The sequence below is a fragment of the Lytechinus variegatus genome, chromosome 12 (assembly GCF_018143015.1).
Source record: "Lytechinus variegatus isolate NC3 chromosome 12, Lvar_3.0, whole genome shotgun sequence".
Lineage (NCBI taxonomy): Eukaryota > Metazoa > Echinodermata > Echinoidea > Temnopleuroida > Toxopneustidae > Lytechinus > Lytechinus variegatus.
Genome location: NC_054751.1, coordinates 946,938 through 966,808, shown reverse-complemented (window position 1 = coordinate 966,808; position 19,871 = coordinate 946,938). Strand labels below are relative to the sequence as shown.

At 36.1% G+C, this 19,871-nt stretch overlaps 1 protein-coding gene across 2 annotated transcripts; it reads left to right on the top strand.

The window, feature by feature from the left end:
- The first annotated feature begins 3,027 nt into the window (after nt 1-3,027).
- On the top strand, nt 3,028-14,017 carry LOC121424783 (max dimerization protein 1-like). 2 transcript variants are annotated; one of them, XM_041620560.1, is made up of 6 exons: nt 3,028-3,273; nt 3,648-3,726; nt 4,399-4,431; nt 9,205-9,319; nt 10,769-10,928; nt 12,359-14,017. In XM_041620560.1, the coding sequence occupies exons 1-6, from the start codon at nt 3,204-3,206 to the stop codon at nt 12,472-12,474; spliced, it is 573 nt and encodes a 190-aa protein (XP_041476494.1). In that variant the 5' UTR covers nt 3,028-3,203; the 3' UTR covers nt 12,475-14,017. The 2 variants fall into 2 exon arrangements, with proteins under 2 accessions (XP_041476494.1, XP_041476493.1); XM_041620559.1 differs by having other exon boundaries at nt 3,029-3,273; nt 4,396-4,431.
- Nucleotides 14,018-19,871: the final 5,854 nt, after the last annotated feature.

Here is a 19,871-nt window from a genome sequence, read left to right as displayed (position 1 = left end):
CTGAAAATGTTAATTATGTATTTATCATTCAAATTTTGTTTCTTCAAAAAAATAGGCCGAGATCTATATTTGGGATTTTGCGGTGTAAATTATACGATGCTAAACTGAAAGACGAGAAGACAGGGTCAGATATTGATTCAAATATCAAAGGCCCTAAAAAGTAGGTCGTTTTTTCTGTCACAATCTCGCTCGCTCTCTTTCCCGCTGGGTTTTCGTCTTCTTCTTTTCTTACCCTCGATCTTTGAATAAATATCGCTCTAATATAGCCTTCATCACTGACTGCTTCTTGCTCGCTGAAATACAGAAAAAAAACCCAATACAGTAAAACTTAAATTATCACAAATCTATTCAATGATCGAATGAATATATATATAAAAAAGAGATATTTATAATCCTATGTGTATTGAAAAAATAATATGTAATAAAAGATAAACGAAAATAAAACAAAATAAACGTACGAATTGATAACTGGTAAACTTAAAAATGATTTGATGAAGCAATTCAATGAAACAAAAATGAATTATTCAAGAGTTCGCAGAACAGCCAGTAGGCGGAAGTGGGTATGTCGTTATTGAAATAATACAGCATGTATGAAATGAATCGGGTAATTAGGCTGTCTTATACCAAGCGCAATCACCTTTTTTAAAAATCAAGTCCTGCACATCTTTTATAGGATGCATTTTGGCTAAAAAGAATGTTAAATACTTTTTCATTTGAAATTTATCAAAATGATGTTCTAATATAATTTAGTCATTAAATAGAGTCACATTTAATGACAATAAAACACACGAGAAATAGGAAAAAAAACAATGACTAACAATATAATTACATTCAAGTGTGTTTCTTACTTATGAGAATATTGGTATTTTTGCACTGTTGTTAAGAAATAATGTTTGAAAAGCATTCGACTATATGACTATATTAGTCTAATGATTTCCAAACATTATTTCATTGTTTGCATTTTATTGGTTTTTAATTCACATTTTTATTGGGTCTATTTCTAATTTTGGTATCCCTCCTTAACTATGAGTTTATATTTCAAAATAATATTTTGACAAATAAAATCATAGTTAATGGGGGAAATACAAAAAATAGAAACAGACACAATAAAATATATGAATTACAAACCAATAAAATACATTCGAAATTACCAATCAATAAAAAATAATCAGAATTTTACATTCTTCGGAAGAAACCCAATAATGTATATTTTTCATTTTTACACTTCAACACGATAAAAACAAATCATTGGAAACTGTTTCACATCAATTTCCTGTGATGTTGTTTTTGACATCGAAACACATATTTCAAGGAGAAAATAATAAAATAGACTAAAATTCAGATATACTACTACTACTACTACTACTACTACTACTACTACTACTACTACTACTACTACTACTACTACTACTACTACTACTTCTACTACTACTACTATCCTACTACAGTACTATTTCTATCACTACTACTACTACTTCTACTACTACTACTATTACTACTACTACTACTACTACTACTATTACTACTACTACTACTACTACTACTACTACTACTACTACTACTACTACTACTACTACTACTACTACTACTACTATCCTAGCATAGTACTATTTCTATCACCACTACTACTATACTACTACTATACTACTACTACTACTACTCCTATTACTGCTGCTACTACTACTACTACTATTACTACTATACTACTCCTACTACTACTACTACTACTACTACTACTACTACTACTATAGTACTATTTCTATCACTGCTACTACTACTACTACTACTACTACTACTACTATACTACTACTACTACTAAACACCGTCACCACCACTTTTACTAAACGATTGCCTGGACCACCACCACTCCAACGACGACAACAACTAGTCTGTTGGGCAACCCCTTCGCTCGAGTTAAGGGTCTGAATGTGCAGCCTACTCATGCCTTGTTTACTGAAGGCTCTCTCGCTTTTGTATGTGCTAGTCTTTGCATGGAGGCACACTTGTTGATCAAAGTTCCAATCAGGGTCTGTGCCCGCAGACTATAGACAACAACTGCTGTACCAGTACTTCTACATCTACTGCTGCTACCGGGTCTCCCGGGCCAACAGAGGGCAATGGGGTTCCCTTATATTGATTTATAATGTTCAGTGTGGTTTTTTTTCAGGAACTTTAATGCCTGTGTTTTGAGTGATGTAATCTAGTTTAGCATTTTTTGCTTCTCATATAAAGATGTTGTGAATGCGGGTTTCTGTGTTCCCCACGTTAACATTTTTGTGCGTCAATTTTCACTGGCGGCATATTTAAGGGTACTCGGTCAACATTTTTTTAGGACGAAGAGCCCCCTCTTCTGAAGGGGGGGGGGGTAAATGAATAAATATCTAAGAACAATTAGTTGTTACCAAGCTATAAAAGAATGCGTTGTACTGAATATCATAATGATATAACCGGTCGTGCAAAAAAAAATGGGAGAATGGAATTTGGAAATACTGAGATCGTCAGCCACACCCACGACACACAAGTTTGTTTTTCGACCCCCTCGGTTACATTTATGTACATTTCAGTGACGCTGTTGTAACCAAGGCCATGAACATGTAGGCCGATTCATGCTTACTTCGTATGATCATGGACCTAGTTACTCTAGGGCCATGATGTAATTGAATTTCGATGAAATATAACGTCTCCAAATCTCGGTATTTCAAAACCTTAAAATTTGTCCAAAATCAGTGCCATTTCCTCAATACCCGAAACCCTTCGATGTATAATACAGATCAGCTGGACAGGCTATGTTTCAGCTTTCCACATTTCACTTGCACGCACGTTGGGTTTGTTGATGTTTTGAGTAAAAGCTGGGCGTGGTGTACCCACGTGTGTTACACATGGACTTTTGCCATGATCGAGGTACGAGCTCGTGATTGGCTGGCTAAAAATATCTTCCGTAACCTGGGTTGGCTTGACCAATGAAAGAGTGCAGAGAAGCACGTGACCTGTTTGTTTGCATTCTCGATCCTGTCATGTCAAGCGAACTCTGCGCCCGCTTACCACGTATTATATCCTGCGCATATTCGCTCGCGATAAATTTGTGTTGCATGAAATGTACACAAACCTGTGGAGGAACAGACGAGAACGGAAACATCCTAGCTATTTCTGATCGAAACGGGCATTTTTACAGATTTTTAGTCTAATCCAGACACTACATTAAAATGATGGAAGGCCTACTCAACATTGAGCAGTTGCTCCAAGCTGCAGAGTTTTTGGAAAGGAGAGAAAGAGGTAAGATTTTGTTTCTACAGCAACTTCGTTGACGTTGATGAGTCAGGAGCGGTTTGCAATTGTTTGTGTGATTGGGGTATTTTGACAGGTCGGTTCATGTTTGTTGGTTGTTTGCAGCTAGCTAGCTCGCCCTACGTGGAGGTTTGGTTAAAATAGATCAACACTTAATTTGTATTTAATCCTTCTGTTGTAATTAATTTAGATGAATTTAAAACATTTGCTTTAACGTGAGAGACTGGTGTGAATATTGTGTGAGAGTAACAAAAAAATGGGAGAAGTCAAGAAAAAATAGTTTGATGCGAGACTGACACGATACTCCTCCCCAAATTTCTCCTATTTTTAATTTAGTATTTATTCTTGTGATTTATTTCCAGAACATGGTTATGCATCACCATACACACATGAAGCAAATAATAAGAGGAAACACCGGGTGAAGAGGCTGAATTCCAATAGGTAGGATAAAAATTCAAACAATATTTGTTTTTACAGTTGAATAAGTTCAATTGTGTCAAGAGTTTTTAGGTCAGGCATGTTCCTTCTTGTCTTGTTTGTTGATCATGGGGCCATGAACCTATAATTAGAATTGTGACAGGTTGAATAATTGTTCATGTAGGATCTACAGCATGGATTCTACTTTGACCCAGTGCTATTCACTTGAGCTAATCATGTCATCATGGAGTCTTTTTGGAATTGGAGATCTTCACTCGTCTATTCCACACTCAAGAAAATTACTAGTAATAAAGTCTTTCCCAAAAATGTCAAGCTTAGTTTTATGGTGGTCAGCTACAATAGAATGTTAAGTAGCAGATTGAATTTATACTTTTAATGAGTGACCGTAATGAGCCATCAAAACTGATGACATTTATGACAATGGTTTCACTTTGTCCAGTCACAAACAGGGCGGTATTGATCGCCCCTGCCATTTCTTCAGTTTGTTGACTGGCGCCCATTTTTTTGATCAGCTGTGAATAGTGTGTAAAGCGACGAAGTCAGCTGTTCTCAAAACATGCATGCCCCCTGGCCTAGTAAAGTCATTATTTGCATTGTACTGATTGAAAATTGCAACAATCTCAGTGATATTGTGGTAATCTATGTTTCATTTTTTGTGGTTTATTCCTACAGTAGCCGATCAACGCACAATGAATTGGAGAAAAATAGGTAAGAAAGTCGTTGTTTACAAAATGGCCCTGCCCACCACCACCACGTATCCATTGACCTCTTGCCTTTCGTCCTCTATTTGTTGTGTGCACACGTGTGCTAGCTGCGGGTGTGTGAGCTCGCTCTCCATTGACTGCATGTGTACGAGAATACTATGCATGTGGGAGACGTGTGTGTATCCGGGTGTGTACCTCATAATGAACTGTGTGTGTGTGTATTAGTATTGTGCTTGCTATGCCCAGCTGTATGCACAGATGATTGTGTGTATTGTATGTAGATTATACCGGGTACCGGCACGGCACGGCGGGGGTGTTTGTTGACCGTTATAGTTGTTTTGGGATTCCCTCCAAATTTTGTGAGTGAAGGGTTTTTGTTGAGTTCGTTGATGAGGCTGGCCCCCAGAATTGGCGTTGATTACATCACCCGGAGGTGGAATATGGAGTCAGTCAACGAAGCACCAACACTATTGCTGTACTAGGAAATTAGGATGTAATTTTTGGTTGGGTGTATTAAAAAAAGGAAATACCTGATCATTTGACTTGAGGTTTATTCTTTCTGTTCAATGGAAATAAAAATTAAGGACATTAGCTAGACTTTTTACAAAATAAACCCACCCCTCCCAAAAAATCTTTAAAAAGAAAATGATTTTTCATAAAAAAATATATATTCATACCATTTCATGGCAGTCCATGCTGTAAAACTAATAGGCCTAGAATTAGAAATTCTCATGGAAAATATCTAGGCATATTAAAAAATGTGCAGTACAGCCTACAGACCTCAATATTATTAGATCTCCCTTCAGAGAAATTTAAGATGTCTCTTATCCATTGTAGGTATTTCCAGGAGTGTATGATAAAAAAAAGCTCATTGAATTTTTTTTGAAAATATTAAATTTGCCAGCTCAGTTCATTTTGTTGGATTAAATCTATTTTTCATAATGAGATCAAACTATTAACAACCAGTTGTAATCAAGAAGTCGGCCTTCACTTGCACTGTTGCAGAAATATAAAATCATTGAATCTTGATAGTGAACAGTCAGTCAGCAAGCCCTGAAAAAGTAGCTTCTTTTATCCAACTGATATTCATGACTAGAGGGTTTTTGCATTGTTAATGACCTTGGTGTGAACCAAAACACCTCTTTATTGCTGCTCTATATATGACCAAGTTTCACGTTTTTGGTATCTTTGTAATACAGAATCTTGCTCATTTACAGGGGCTTGCCGACTTGACTGTGAACAGAGTAGGCCTATGCTTGTTTTCTTGAGAAGGGGAGGGGCAACATTTGCCTCCAAATCAATTCACTGGTGCCTGATGTAATCTCTTTTGTGAATATAGAAGGTCTATTCTTGTAGCCTATTTTATGCAAATTTGATAAATGGCTGGCTTGTTGGACACAAAAGGCAGTCCCTGCTTGGTCACAGCTGAGGGACAAGGGCTCTCCATTCACCCATTCAAGGTGTGCCTGGCAGCTTTCCAACATCCCCAAACAACAATTGAATTATTTGCTTGTTTTCTTTCTCACTTGTAAATTTCACAACAATTTGCCTCTATATGTAATTTTTTTTTGCTTGGATCTATTTTTTTTCTTGATTCCTCCTTTATGTTTTTCTCGGTAGACTTGGATTGGTGTGAAGACATGTCAAAGTATAAAGAAAAAAAACTCAAGGATTTTTTTCTAGTTATCTTGCAGTGTGTAATGAATCAAGGTAATGAAAAATATGACAAGCATATCAACAAATACACGATTTTGTTGCATTATGTATCCACAAAAATCCAATGAAACTATGTCTACAATACATTGGCTTCTGACTTTTCTCCATGATTCTTGCAGAATCTGGGCACGTACTACATGTATTATCATTCAGGATCACTTTTTATGCTTTTGTCTTTATTTGGAATTTGATGCACCCTCCTTAAAAAAATCCTGCAGACTACAATGGAAGGGAAAAAAAGAAAACAAAAATCTATTAATTGTCTGTGTTCCATTTAAATGCAATCACTGTATTTCATTGAAGGAGAAAAACATAGAATCAAATGAAATAAATCACTGAAAATTAAAAGTTCTGGCTTTAGCAACATGATCGAAACCAAGTCAGATTAAAGTTCTTTTCACATACAAATTCACACATTAACATTTATTTGCAAATGCTATCAAACTCAGAGTGATATATAAAATAAAATCATGAAAATTTGCAATTAATAATCAAGAAAAAAAAATAGAAATAAATTTTGCCAATTTGAAGATTAAAACTGGTCAATAATTCATTGTCCCAAGTAATTATAGTGGATATAATAACTTGTTCTCCGTGATTATGGACATTTTGGAAGTTATTTTTTAGAAGGAAAAGCAACAATGAAGGCAGCTGGGCCTGGGGAGTATTTCACAAAAAATTCACGAGCGATTTTTGCTGACTGATCTTGTTATAAGCTACTGCAAATCCTTGCATCTTGCTGTTGGCTGATGAAGGCAAGTTAGTCCGTGAAGATGACCTACAAAACTTTCCTTGGATTCCCCCACACACACACACACACACAAAAAAACTGTTAAGATCATGACAATACCGGGATTGACCGGTCCCTGGGCATTTTAAAAAGAGTGATGGCTAGTTTTGCCTATGCTACATTACCATACATAGGGGTCATTGAGTGTGTGTGTGTGTCACTGCAGCTGCTCAAACTGTGGTACTCCACAAGTCATAAACATTGTTCAGATTTGTTGATACTATATAGCCCTACAATATGTACATGAACTGGCTTATCTATGCATGAACTAGGCAGGCTGTAAGTGATTTACTAGTACCAGAAGTAGGCCTACATGCCCCCTACATGCGAGATATCGGGTGTGTCGCACAACTCCATTTTACTGAAAATGCCTGAAATGTTACCAATTTTATGTCCAAGTACATTGAATGGCATGATGAAAATGGATACATATTACAATAATATGTGCAGCACAAATGAAGGTTCCATGACATTTGCTCTGGCGATAATTACTCTCCTTCAAATTCCACGCATTAATAGTGAAGCTAGTATACAAATTCAACCCTGGATTTAACACTATACCTCATCCTAAACCGAAACTTAAAACCCTATTGCAAGCCCTAACCCTATGTCTTACTCTTAGATGAAATATTAAGAGACTAGAGCGATTGCCGCCATAGAAAATGTGCCACCCAAATAAATGCCAATGTTCATGGGTTCTGTGCACCTTCAAAATTTGGAATTTACCTTAGAAAAAAAAGAAAGAAAGAAAACAATTGCTCTGCCTCCCCCAACCCCTTTTGTGTTACATACATGTATACCCTTGGCACCCTGAATACAGGAATCTAGATAGGCCTACATAAGTACAGAGTACCTTGAAAGCTATATAGTATTATACCATAGAGCTGTTGCAGATGAAACCCTTCAGCCCTGTAATGTATAAAATCAACACAATCATTTGTGACTGTTCATGGTCTGTACATGTAGGCTACTTAGGCTTACATGTATATACATTTGCTTAAATTTTATAGTTGATAAAAAGGCCCTGCACTTGGAGGTGATGTAAATTTTACACCTAAAATGAAATGATCAGTGATCACACAATTTTTTTTTTAAAAATTTGTAATTGCAATTTGTGTGTGAAGATGCGACTTGAATAAGGGAGTGGCACCCCTTTAGGATGGCCCCTCCCCGTACACTATAAATGATCTTGTTAATGAAAGTGAGTGTATTCATTTTTTCAAACCTGTTCCAAATTTGACTTTGAATAGTTGACTGACATCCAAATAATTCAAAGAACTGCAGAAGAAGCCTCCCCCACAAGAAACTCTGAATTCGTATGAAGTGTGCAAAAGTTTTAGAATATAATGGGAGAGAGTCTGCCAAGTATTGAGTGGTTTTGGAACCCTTCTTGTAGCTAGTCATGTGATCAGACTGTCATGTGATCAAACCATAGTGTGAGAGGAAATGACCGAGGGGTTCATAGAACTATCTTTGTACGCAGTGATCATGTGAGTGTGTGGGAATGACTGCATTATATAGTACGTGACTCTGCACACGGGTGTGTAATGGAGATATGCTTGGTTGCATGTACATGTAGCAGTCAGTGTCAAGGAAGTTATATTGTATTCATTGTTTACATACTTGGCAATTAATAGTATGGAGGGGGTACCATTATATTTTAAAAACATGTTCAGTTTACATTTCAAGTACGTCGTTTGACAACGTGATTTTGTAGAAATGGGATTTGTTTGTGCAGCAGTCATTGCTCCTATGCAAATCAACTGTTCAAAAATGGCTTTTATAATGAAGAAGTAATGAATAGATGAATGAAAATAACATACAATTTCTTTGAAATGATATAGGAAATATGATTTTAAAAAATTAATATTTTCACTTCCAAGAAACAATCTTAAAACCAGCTTAAAACTGAAAATACTACCCCAACTATGTCAAGTAAAATCTGCACAAGTGAAACTATTTCAATTCCAATAATCAGTGGTTTTAATTGCCCATTTGGCATTAAAGAAAAAAAAATTGTCTCTATATAGATTTCACTTAGGCAGAGATGGTAGAAAAAGAAACATTATATTATGAGCAGCAATATTTTTATTGAACAATTTGAGTGCCTGAAGTTGCCCTTTACTTTAATACAGAGGCCAAAGTCGCTAATAATTCAAGGGGAATGTTTTTGTTATGTACAGTGTATTTTTCTGTGTTGACATAAATTCCTCTCATAAATTGTCAGTGGATAATCCTCCCTTCTTTTTCTTTCTCTTCTCATTTTTACAGGCGCGCACATTTAAGAACGTGCTTGGAGAGACTAAAAGAAATGGTACCACTCGATGGAGATATGCCTCGCCACACCACACTAGGTCTCTTAACAAATGCAAAAGAATTCATTGTGGTAAGAGAACGTTTCATGCAAAACTCAATTGACCATGTGCATGGACAATATTGATAATAAAATGAAGGAAAAGAAATGCTTGAGATTGATGTAGAATTTGCTTCCCTTCTATTTTTGTTCCAAATGTGAAAAATGAATTTGAAAAAAATGCAAGATTTTATCAAAACATAATTGAGAATTTAGAAGTTGAGTTGTATTGTCTTGTATAACTGGGTAATGTACAGTGAGCCAATGATTATATGCATTCTACTGAACTCATGGGGGTGCTGTGGGTTTGGATATTACCCTATCCAACTACTGCTCTTTGAAAATCAAATACTCCACAGTCCACATTAATCCTAATTAACTTTTTTTATCATTTCTTTAAATCTACATTTTCATAACCAACTCCCATTGTCAGATCTCTCTTACCGAGGCATGAGTGAGGTAAAAAAATGTTGAAAATCACCATTTTCTTACTATAGGTCTAATAGAATCCAAAGCTAATCTGCATTCAGAGATTGTTTGCGATATTAGCATGGTTGGTAGTGGATATACATGTACAGAATTTAATTAAAACAACCATTAGGTTTTACAGTAAAGTACTTTCAGCATGGTGACATGCTGGAATGATAATCTGTATGGTTGATTTAGTGGGAAGTGTGGGATTAGTGGTATTTTGTAATCTAATCTGAGCCCATGACTATAATCTGATCTTGGCCTCATATTCATTGATGTTCTAGGTCAGCTTAGAGCTAAAATGTGGAAAGGAAAGCTATGCGCACGTAGTGCGTGTGATGATAGGCATGCATCCTGCAAGATCCCATGTTGGTTGCAAGCATGGGCTGTGTTGGAGTGCACACATGTAGCTTTTGAAATATGAAACATGTGAGTGAAAAATCAAAAAGTTTGTGTGTGCAGTTGATCATGAGACCATGCCTCGTCATACTCCCGGCAGTCGGTCAACAGTGCATTCTAGAATCTGGATATTTGAATATCTTTTTATAAATAGCAAGCAATTTACCATTATAGTTGTGTAGATTGCTATCCATATCCTGGGAATGTCCATCTTCAAGCAGTCCAAGTAATCCCTCCCCGCGACCCCCCCCCCCTCTTTGTAAATGACAAATTGTTTATTTCAGTGTATGGAGATATTAGCAGATTGGTCATCTACTTGCTGACCCCTCATTTGACTTGTAAGTTAAAAAAATAGAAAACAGTAAAAAAAATATCTTTTGATACAAGTTCACATTTTTTTTTTTTGGGGGGGGGGTGCATGGTGAACTCAAATGTTAAATATATTTGTTTATCCTATAGGCCCCCTATCCATCCAGGGGGCCTTGTTCATCATGGGAGTAGAATCTTAACCCTAATGCTCCGCAATAGTTCACCAGTCCATAGAAACACACTCCTGTTTTGAAGATCCATTCGTCATTGCGACATTTTCTATGTTTTTGTTGTGTTTTACAGGATCTGGAGGAGAAGTCCGCGCGGTTTGCCTTACACAAAGACCAGCTATGCAGAGAACAGCGCTTCCTAAGACGGAGACTGGATTACTTACAGTCTACCTTGCACAGACAGCGTCAAGACAGTACAGGAAGCTCCTTGGCCTCCGATGACTCAGAGAAAGGTATCGTGTCTACGCCACAAGACTCTCCCCTTTTTCTATCCACTGATCTATTCTTAGAACATGATGACGTCAAAAGGACAGTCACCATACCCTTTTCAATGCGTAAAAAGAGTAATCTATTTACAGTTAACCAAATCTAATCTGTCAGTTTTTAGAGTATCATAATTGGGAGAGTTCAGCCACATTGAAAAGCTAATGAAAAATAAATCATACGTAACCAAATCTTATGTGTCTTTATGATCTATTCTTAGAACATGATGACGTCAAAAGGACAGTCACCATACCCTTTTCAATGCGTAAAAAGAGTAATCTATTTACAGTTAACCAAATCTAATCTGTCAGTTTTTAGAGTATCATAATTGGAGAGTTCAGCCACATTGAAAAGCTAATGAAAAATAAATCATACGTAACCAAATCTTATGTGTCTTTATGTAATTGGAGAATTGATAGAACATGAACATAGAGGCCTGTATTCTGAAGTCAGGTTTAACTTAGACCATGGTCTAGCTCTGTGCTAAAATTATGGGAAGCCAAAAGTGTCAACATTTTTATTAAGTTGTATGTTTCTTATATTTACTGTGCTCTTTCCTGATTCATTGATGCTGAAGACGATCATCTATTTATACTTCCTAGACAATTATGAATGATTGAGAGCCAAATGAGCTGAAATATATCTCTACTGTTAGTGATTTATGTAACAATTGGCTATCCATACTTAAAGCACAACTTTAAACCTGAATTTAAGTTAAACCTGACTTCAGAATACTGGCCAGAGAGTATATCAGAAATTGAATGAAACACCTACAAGGTTGGGGTCTGCAAGAACATAGAAATAATTGTAATTCTGTGTTGCCAAGTTGCGAAGTCTGATATATATATTGCCATAGCAAAGAAGTTAATACTTCCTGTAGCAATTGAATGAAATCACATTTAATTTCCAGACTTATTTGGACTGAAGATTGATTTGCTATCAATTGTATGTTTCTTGCCACACCCTATCTGAAAAGAAATAAATTTTGAACTTAATTGAATTTTAATTTTTGTATTTCTTGATAATAACACAATGATCATATGTTATGATATAGTTTGGAATATTTGTCCCAAATAAAAAAATATAAAAAAACCCTGGATACTGAAATATTGCAGTTTTAGGGTTTTGATTAAAAATAGCTTCCTTTTTGCAAAAAGTTGCAAGAAGTATTTTTGTGAAGGCATGCTATGATGTTAATAATAAGGAAATGTAGATGATTTGGTAGAAGAGGTCATTTCGATCATTTGAATGATTTAGGTATGGGTAAAAAAAAAGAAAGATATATTTTATAGCATTCACTGGAATATCTTTAAATTGTGAATCCCTGCGTCCAATTGTACGCTTGGTTCTTGGTTATATTTGAGGAATAACGGTCATTTCGCTTCTCTTTCCTTCCCAGATGACGTTGATGTAATTGGGTATGACAGTGATAATCGCAGTATTGCATCGGATCTGAACAGCAGTGATGGAGACCTTGCGGTCGCTACCAAAGAGATTATCATCACTGACTTATAGCTCCGGAGAGAATTTCTATTCACAAAGTTTAACAAAAAATAATCTTCTTTACTTGCTGCTGTGTTTAAAGGAGTTCAAGAAAAGACTGTCTGTGTATTAACACCCGATGGAGATATCCGTGGCCACGCCCGCTGGCCGGTCTGCTGAGGAGTAACCAGTAAAGATATGAAATATTCAAGTGCCAATAAAAATATATCACATTCAGGAAATGGAGAAATTTTCAGATTTAAAGAGTTAGAAGAAAAGTTAGGTCATTTTGAATGGCGACTATTTATGGAATAGCATTTGGGCAACATTTTATGTCATTAGCTGAATAGCTGATAATGATTGGACAATGCTTGTTGACCAGTGAGTATAAGAAGAGAATTAATTCCAATCAGTACCTCGACAATACTATTTCTCCTGTTGAGGAATACCTGTCATTCATACTATGTAGAGCTTTCATTCATGGAGTATTTTCCCATCATGAATACATGTACATTGATAGGAAATGGTTTATGAGATTTAAAACAAAATATTTGGTAATGCATTCAGTGGAATTCGAAATTTCAGTTGCATGAACACCCACAATTTGAAATTGCATGTGTGTTAATAATCATCTCTTGTTTAAACAACACGCGAGTTCAATGTTACGGGCATTCGGAAGTCCTTGTGTATTGATAATGCCGACATGGCAGTCAAACTTGTCATGGTTTCTTTTTTAATTTTTCCTGTGGAGCTACGGGACTCTGTCCGTCATACACTGAATGTTTACTAATAATGATGTGTGTGAAAAATGTTTCAGTATTAAAAACTTTTTGGAGGGATTTCCCTCCGTGATTCTTATACTAGTTCCTTCTGTTTACATCCTCAATTGCTGCAATGAAAAAAAAAGAGAGTAAAGTTACTATCACTCTAGATGCTGCAGTACATCTGCCTTTTTTGCATATACTCATGTACACTTCCTCCGACACGATTCCCTTCACATGGTGCTGCATGGCTGCATTTTGAAGAGCAAAACTAAAGTGTTGATTGTGAGTGGACAAATTAAAGCCAGAACAAAACACTCAATGCAGGTATACTACAGTGGATTTGCATTTCGCAATGATTAAGTGGCTTATAAGTGCCCTCTATTGGCCAGTTTGAGACAGGCTGTTCTGGAGCTAATTTGCAAAGCTTCATACTGGCAACTGATTGAATTGGCCAATTTGAAGGAGTCCTAAATTCCAAAGTTCCAAAGAATTTTGCATGGGGTTGGTCATGTAGTTCAAGTGCAACCGGAAGAGATAGATACTGTAAGTTCTACTTGGGTGTTCAGATATAAATCATGCAGATAAGAAAGTCACTAAATTCTCCAGGAGACAAATTGCACTGCACATTGTAATGGGTTTATGGGACCACGCACAAATCTTGTATGATTTTTGTGGCTTGTCTTTTCAGCTAATATTTGTCATGTTATTCTGAGAGCATTTTAAGTACATCCTTTTTAGGGGGACAGTCGTACTATGAAATTCTTCCTCATTATTGTCAGTAAAATGAGACAGATTAGAAAACTGAGAACCCCCCCCCAAAAAGTTTAACCCGAAAAGCACTTGAAATATGATCTAAACCCTGACAACAAGGCTGCTTGTTGTGAATCCGCTGTTCCTAAGAATAAAAGGTAAATGTGAAATTGGTAAGCATGCAATGAGAGAACAATGTAACTGGTGTATTCATCTCTTTCAGCATGCTAATCACTAAGAGCATCGTATGTGAAACGATCCCTGTATCTTGGTGCAAAGTCACAAATGTTTCAAAACCTCTTGGACTTGGGATTGAGATTCACATGGAAGTGTAGTTAAATCGATGATTGCTCCTTAATTTCAGACTTACAGTAAGTTCTGCGGAGGCTTGTTTTGCAGACGTCGATCTGTGACAGAACATCAAATGAATGATGAACGTAACATGTTGAATGTGTAATATGAAGTACTGCTAGTAGTAACCTGAAAGGTCCAAGTTAACTGATGCTGCACATCAAATACTTTCTAAATGTACACCACCTCTCATATAATTATGGTAATTGATAATATTGCAAGTATGATTGAAAGTCTGAAACCATACTTAGATAACTTGCACTTGAGTCTCATCAGTCATAATTTTGATTCTTTAATTCAATAAACAAGGATTAATTTTTTTTCTCTCCCTCTGGGTAAAAAATGTGCTCTATTTTCTTCTTTAAAAAAAAAAGAAATTATTTATATTGTAATTACGATAAAGAGAGATAAAAATACTAGGTGTTATAGCTGATTCACTTATGTAATAGTAGCTCTTAGTTATGTATGGTATTGGTAAAAATTGAAATGAAAAAAAATTGAGTCTATACATGTAATTCTTTTTAAATTCGAGATTTAAAATGTCTTGTTTAACCATGGCTAACAGGGCTCTAAAGAATCTTGTATTTAGTCTTGGGATTAAGAAATCTAGTAGTGAGCAAGTAAAATTTAATTAAAAAGTGGGTAAAAGCAATAAATTGGGATAAAATTCGAGGTGTTTTATGAGGGAGAGATGTTAATAAAAGATATGGGGAAATATGGTTTTTGACCATCGACATGTTAAAAAAAATGTATAACATTCCTCTAAAGAGAGGTGTAGATGTAGCATGGTTTTGTGCTTCAGTTTTCATTGTGATTTCAAAGGTTTGTGTACAGTTATGCAGCTACATGCCATGGTATGCTCTATGCTGCATGCTGCCGTTGAGGAGTTTGTAGTGATCGTTTCTAGCATATTTTTTGTTAGCTTGTGTCTGTCGTCTTGTGTATTGGTTTATATCTGGAAGCGTTTCTGCTGATTTTTATCGACATGTATTGTGTACGATACAAAGTGTATTCTTCAGTGAATAAGAACCGCTTGTTTGTTTGTCGTCAAATTGAGATGATTTTTTTTATAAGGTTATTAATATATATGACTCTCTTGCTCCTTTGCAAAAGGCAAATTATTTTATAACTTGTGAACACTATTTAAAGTACATGTAGAACATTTTATGTATACTTGTAAATACAGGGTGCTTCTACAAATTCTGAAATCTTAATATAAAATAGAATAGCCCTTATCATGCAGGTTGCAGTTTTGCAAGCAATCTGCTTTTGATTTGTCTTATTCTAATATCAATTTGTTCGAAGGAATTTTTCCACTATCATATTAAGGATTGATATAGAGAAGTTACAGGCAAATACATGTAATGAAAGGCACAGTGTAAGTTTCCTGATATTGAAGATTTTTGAGATTCTGGTCGAATGTAAATTGTTGCACGCTACATCATATTTGTATGGAGTATCAAAGTGATGATGTCATAGTCCTTTGTGATGTCATAGTCCTTTGTGACATCATAGCAATGGTTCCAAACAGACAAATAGTTTTGTTTTTTTGGGGGGGGCTACTTTTTACAATTTTTGCCTAAATCAACAACATAGGGTTCACTTTAATATTACCATGATTGGGGACTTTTGAGGATTTACATGTAACATTTATTTTCCAATTTTCCAGGGCACTTTTAACCATTTTGGGATGAAATTGCCCAAGCCTCCTGTATTTTCTAAACGCAGTTCCTTATCAGTCATCTTTGCACCAGTGGATCAGTCACACTGAGACCAAACCAAGCAACAGTATGCCATTCAAAAGAACATAACAATTTTGATCAGACCCCATTCTGTTTGGTTGGTGTGACTGTGTCCTCGGATCCAGAACTTGAGGCTACTTGAAACTGTTTGGAACCAGTTGCCATGGGGACGAATGACGGTGATGTCACACTTTCGTCGTCCTCTTAAGAAGAATGTCCACATATTAAGAGTGAATAAGATAGGGATAATAATTCTTGTATGTTCACAAGTCAGCTTCCTCTGTACTAAATGCATGCAGGGATATCGTTATCACATAGTACTTCTAAAATAACTCCATTGTAACTGTCAGCAATACTTTCCAGAGATTCCCGGGTCCCGTTTCATAATGACACTTCTAATAGCAAATTTGCCATCAGCCAATCAGACAGGAGGATTTCAGTAGCTTTTAACTGCTGCTAATGTGTTATTGTAACATGCTTTATGAAACGGGTCCCGACTTCCGAACATCAATTGGAACTGGTTGTAAACTTGCAACCAGTTGTTAAGAATAATGATGGATGTTGGGAATCAATTGCAATGCTCTTGCACTTGATTTGCCAGTTTCTTGCAATGCCCCTGAATCCCACTTGAATTACAAAGTATGATTTTTTTTCAAAGTAACTTGATAGTTATCCTTATTCATCCCCTTCAGTAAATTTATGACCACCAAGTTTGTTATGAACATGATTGGATAAAATTGAAAATCCTTGATCAAGTCCAGTTCACTGGAATGGAAATAATAGCTGCATATTTTGTTGGATGTGCTATTTACAATTTACATCACATAATTTCTTCGTGAAAATGTGAAACGGATCAACTTTTTAAAAAAGTGAGTAGAAGGATCAATGATTTTGAGAAGCTATTTTCTCAGCATTCTTATGCTAATTTTCATTTCATCTTCATCATTGTATTACATACCATTTTCCCTGTTTTTTTTTTGTAGGAACAATGTAAAAGTTGCCCCTGAATGAAGTGCTACATGGATATAGTGTATGAATTTCGTCCGCAGTTTCCAACTGTTTTAAAAGCCCCATTCAGCCTTCTTGCCTATGATAAATTGTTTTTTATCAAGTCCGCTCCCGCACTATTTCTTAATCTTCCCCCATTTTATTGGAAACTGAACTCGAGAAGCAGCCACCACAAACAGACTTATTTATTTCTCTTTATTTTTTTGCAACTGTACAAAGAGTGAACTTAAATTATAAACAGATTTTACCCTTCAAAAGTCTGAGATTTTCTTTTTTTCAGTGTTAACTCATTACAATGATTATTCTTTTTTTAAAGTTTTGTAAATACTGCCTTTTTCTGTATGTTGAAAATAATTATCAGAATTGTATATGTCTACAATATATATTACTGTAGAAATTATTTGTAGATCTCTGCTTGTATTGTGTGTAAACTATGATAAATGAAATAAAAAGTTCTATTTCCACATAAGAGAATAAATTGTGTGAACTATATACTTTATAGTGGAATGTTTTATTTTTTTGTACCATAAGCCTGATTAATCATTTAGTGCGTGCTTATGATTTTACTTCAACATTGCGATGCATTCCGAAAGTTATCTCAGTTTTACTTAGCAAGACATCATTGCCCTTTATTTTTATGTGGGAGGGAGGGGGGAGAACTCTTAAGTGGTGCCATGCAAGAGTGAAGGGGGGGGGGAGGGCTACTTGAAATAAAAGACCCATGCAAGTGAGTTAGGGTGTCACAGACTAATGTGAAAGAGTGTGTATTAAGCTACTCCCCCAAGGGCAATCCAACCCAAATAAAAACTTGCATGTTTGTAGAGGAAAAGTAAAAATCAGATTAAGTCGATAGGTGAAAGTTTGAACAATATCAGACCAACAATAAGAATAAATGATTTTTTAAAACTATACCTATGGAGTCTTCAAATTGGCCGCATATGTGATGTATATTGTTGCAAGTCAAGGACTACTCTTCCAGGTACTACAATACATAAAATAGCCAAATGTATTTTTTTTCAAAAGTTTCACTTCAAATTATATTTTTCTTTCATGAGGACGTTTTGTATATTGTAATTATAAATAATTTTGTATTGTGTTTTTGAACGCAGAAATAAATGCAAACAAACATTAAAAAAATTACTACCAGGGTTATATATAGATTACTGCCCTACAGGGAATGGGTACTTGGGCAAAAACCATAAATCAATTAAGTTCATGGCCTATGGGAAAGTTTTACTTGCCCCTTGTCATAATTTACTTTCCCAGTTGCCAATTTGAAATCTACTTAGTCTTAGGGACATCAAAGCAGCTGTAAATTTCTTATTGCTTGTCTGATTTCTTTCAGACTTTCACCATTCTGTTTTATTTATTTTCTCCTTTCCGATGCAACATGTTATGACCAAGGCTGGATTCCCCTTTATGATCAGGTTGGATTCAGAACAAGAAATGTAACCATGCTATATGGGACTAGAAGGGTTATTGTTTTGTCATTTCAATTCTACCCAGAATCCAACCAGGGGGTGCGATAGCTCAGTCGGTAGTTTCAGATTCCTGTGACCCATAGGTTCGATTCCCACTTGGTGCGCTAGTACCCTTTGGTAAGGCATTATAATCCTCATTACCAGGTCCCTCGGAGAGGACCTTAAGCAGTTGGTCCTCTGGTTGTTGGTTACAAGCATTCATACTTTCTTAGCAATCAGGTAAAACAAAAAAATCTCCACCATTTTTTTACTACATTCCTCCCCCAGTTGATTTGAATGAAAATAAAACCTCAAAGAATATCCAATTGAAGAACACTGAATAACATGATGGGCAATGTGAAAAATCAAAGGTAACTGACAATGCCACGCTGATGAACACTGAACTGCTATTTCTTTCGAATTTTACTCTGAAATATTCCCTTTTTCACCAGTAAAATGGCATGGTTTCATTGCTTTGTGAACATGGGACATTACAACATGATTCAGTCAAGAGATATCCTGATATTAAATAGTCAACTGTTTCTTTTATGGTCAAATGTTGAGGTGCGTGTCCCTTTGCAGGCTATGAGAATGTTTATTCACACTCGCTTTTTCCACAATATATAAGAGTGAGCAAAACCCCAAATCATATTTCAAAAATGCAAATCTAATTTTGTGACATATTATACAACATCATATATATGCCCTTTTCCTTAGATCCTTTCTTCTTATTTTCAGTTCTTTGTAAAGGAACTTTTTTGTGAAGGGGAAAGCCGAGGGGGGGGGGGCTCAAGTGGCCCCTCCCAGGGGCCGCGGAACCGGGGGGCTTCAGCCCCCCACTTTTTTCCAAAACCGTGTACAAAAACGTAAAAATGACCATATAATTGTGATTTTTAGCATGGTCAGCCCCCCCCCCACTTTTGGCTCAGCCCCCCCACTTTGAAAACCGTTCCGCGGTCCCTGCCTCCCCAGTATGCCAGTTTATGCCCTTATGCACTCAAGTTGGTCGTCTACGTCTGCAAGCAAGCAGTTGGTCACATTTGGCTTACTATAAATTTGGTCAAATTGCTCTTAGGGGGCTCTACACTTCACCAATTTCTTTTATAAACGATCTACTGGAAATACTCCTGGAAACTTGCCAATTATTAAATCGGATATATTAGGCAAACTTAAATCAATCGATAATTTAACACTTCCACAGGTGGTAATAACATTGATCAATACCTCCATGCAGCCCCCTCCCCCCGGGCCTCCCCCATCCCAGCCCTAGCCCTCGATCAATTAAGCAGACGCAGTCTTGCACATGCGCATGAAGCGAAGTAGAAAAACAACATTATGATTCTGTAATGAGAGCG